Source organism: Austrofundulus limnaeus, unplaced genomic scaffold, assembly GCF_001266775.1.
Source record: "Austrofundulus limnaeus strain Quisiro unplaced genomic scaffold, Austrofundulus_limnaeus-1.0 Scaffold210, whole genome shotgun sequence".
NCBI lineage: Eukaryota > Metazoa > Chordata > Actinopteri > Cyprinodontiformes > Rivulidae > Austrofundulus > Austrofundulus limnaeus.
In genome coordinates, this window is record NW_013952612.1 from 274,043 (window position 1) to 276,586 (window position 2,544).

Below are 2,544 nucleotides of genomic sequence, written 5' to 3' on the forward strand. Positions count from 1 at the left end.
GCATACATGTTCTAAGACTACATGATGCTATAATCTATTTTCAAAAATACATTCATTATACATGTTTGAAAGGTTATCACTCATTCCTTACAAATGTTTTCCTCATTTAAAGTTGTTAAAGAACTGAATAATTTGAGAAATAAAAAGAAACTATACTTTTCTTGTTAATGCTATAACATGGCTCTAATGTTTGATAGAAAGTATTAGTTAGAACTACAGTGGGGATTAATCATAAAACACAAAGTTTCCACAACTTTTATTATTCATTGCATTTTGTCTTGACTTTAGTTTAAAGATGCAAAGAAACTTGAAGATTAAAACTTAAAACAGATTTTTTTCCCTCTTATTCAAAAAACAAACCCCATCAGCTCCATGAACTCCTCTTCCTATAACTTCAGTGTGTCCAGCAGTCTGAGTAATCGAGACACCTCTACCTCAGCTGCAGTGAAAAATGTGATCGTCGTCACCCTCGGCCTCATCATCAACTACATTAACGGCACACTGATCCACACCTTCAGAAAACACCAGGTCTGCTTTAGTGTGTTTAACTGTTTCTGAATGATCTGTGAAGTTAAACTAATGCTTAGAACTATCAAAATAAAATAAAATAATAAACAGAAAATAACTCTTTTTCAGGTGTTTTACATGAATCCTCGTTACATCCTGTTCATCCATCTGGTGGTGAACGATATGATCCAGCTCACAARTGCAGTCAGCCTGTTTCTCATCAGTTACGTCTTCTATAAAATTAATGCTTCACTCTGTTGCTTCCTTCTTGTTTTTGCACTTTTCACCACCCACAACACTCCTTTAATTTTAGCTACAATGGCTGTGGAGTGCTACATCGCTGTGTGCTTCCCTCTGAGACACGCTGAGCTCTGCACCGTCAGACGAACTTATATTCTGAATGTTTGTATTTGGATTTTGAGTGTATTGTCATTCATGCCTGATGTCTTTCTAACTCTGGCTACAGAYCCACAATGGCTATTCTTTTCCTCTATTTTATGTGACAGGGATACTTTCTTCCGACACCCAGTAAGTACACAAAAGAGGGAAGTTTCATATATAGTTTATTTAACAGGAGTTTGGCTCACTCTCTTTTTTACCTACTGCAAGATCTTCTTTGTTGCTAAAGCAGCTAATTCATCTGATGGAAAAGCAAAAAAGGCCAGAAACACCATCCTGCTTCATGGCTTTCAGCTCCTCTTATGTATGCTGACATATGTYTACCACATGTTTAAAAACTCATCAGTATATCTGTTCCCAACACATTATGTTCACATCGTCTTTGTTTGGTACATCCTCATTCATATTCTTCCCAGGTTTGTCAGTCCCATTGTATACGGACTAAGAGACACTGTTTTTAAACAGCATTTAAGAAAATATCTGTTTTGTGGTATGAAAACTGGAAACAAAACTGCTGCTCTCAATAAAATTCATGCTTTCCAGAAGTCAAATTACAAGGATATGAGTAACATATAGGCCCTGATTTTGTTTAATTTTAAACAGATGCTTTGATTAAAGTTTGTTTAAAACATTTTTTAATAACTGCATAAAGTTGTATTATATTTTTTTCTCCTCAACTAACTCAAGCTCATCTAAGACCTTTATCATTGTGGGTTTTGTTCACGTACTTTATATGACTCTTACACGTGGAAGTCCAGTCAAAACAATAATTAGAGACAGTAATGTTTTATAAAAATGTAGCCATTTACCAGATCAACATTTCTATAGGATACCAAATGGTCCGAGGTGGGCAGTTCCCCTAAAGCACTAAAGCATTAACAGGGGAACTAATTTCCTGATTAGTGCTGGGTTTTTAGTGCTTTAGAATTAGCTTTTGCTAAAACTTTCAGTGCATTAGTGCTTTAGGATTAGGGGACCTAAATATTTGAGTTAGTGTTTCAGGGTTAGCGGAACAAATTTTTAGATTAGTGCTGCCCACCACTGCAAATGGTGATTTTATTTTGTACTGGGGCCAGATTCATAAACATGATCCTGCTTCATGGTTTTCAGCTCCTCTTATGTATGCTAACATAGCCCCAATGTTAAGAAATTCACTGTTATGTTAGTTTCCTACACATTCATCTCCTCTTTGTTTGGTACATCATCCAGATTCTCGCCAGGTTTGTCAGTCACAATTTTTATGAGCTACACGACAAAAAACATTTAAGAAAATCTCTGTTTGGTGGCGTGAGAGGAAATGAGCCAAACCTCTCAGTGAAACTGGAAATGCTTACCAAAATTCAAATTAAATAGGTTAAATTAAAGCATAAAAAGATTTGTTTTTTAATATGCTGATGCTTAAAGTTTAAGTTGTATTTGACACAAAATGGAAATTCTTTTTTCTTACCAGTGGAGGACTGTGCATGTTACATCTAGGCTTTTAATGAGGGGGAGATTTAGCGGACTGCAGGTGTTGGATGAAAACAGTCACCAGAAACAATTTGGGTTATATATTTACTCTATAAATTAAACTATGGCTGCAAAACATGGCAACAGCCATCATATTCTGTGAGTCTAATATAGCAACCTATATATATA

The 2,544-nt window shown here is 35.4% G+C and overlaps 1 protein-coding gene across 1 annotated transcript; it reads left to right on the plus strand.

Annotated features, from left to right (window-relative positions):
• The first annotated feature begins 214 nt into the window (after positions 1-214).
• LOC106525069 (olfactory receptor 51B2-like) lies at positions 215-1,482 on the plus strand. The gene is made up of 2 exons (XM_014019180.1): positions 215-528; positions 637-1,482. The coding sequence occupies exons 1-2, from the start codon at positions 373-375 to the stop codon at positions 1,480-1,482; spliced, it is 1,002 nt and encodes a 333-aa protein (XP_013874634.1). The 5' UTR covers positions 215-372.
• The last annotated feature ends 1,062 nt before the right edge of the window (positions 1,483-2,544 follow it).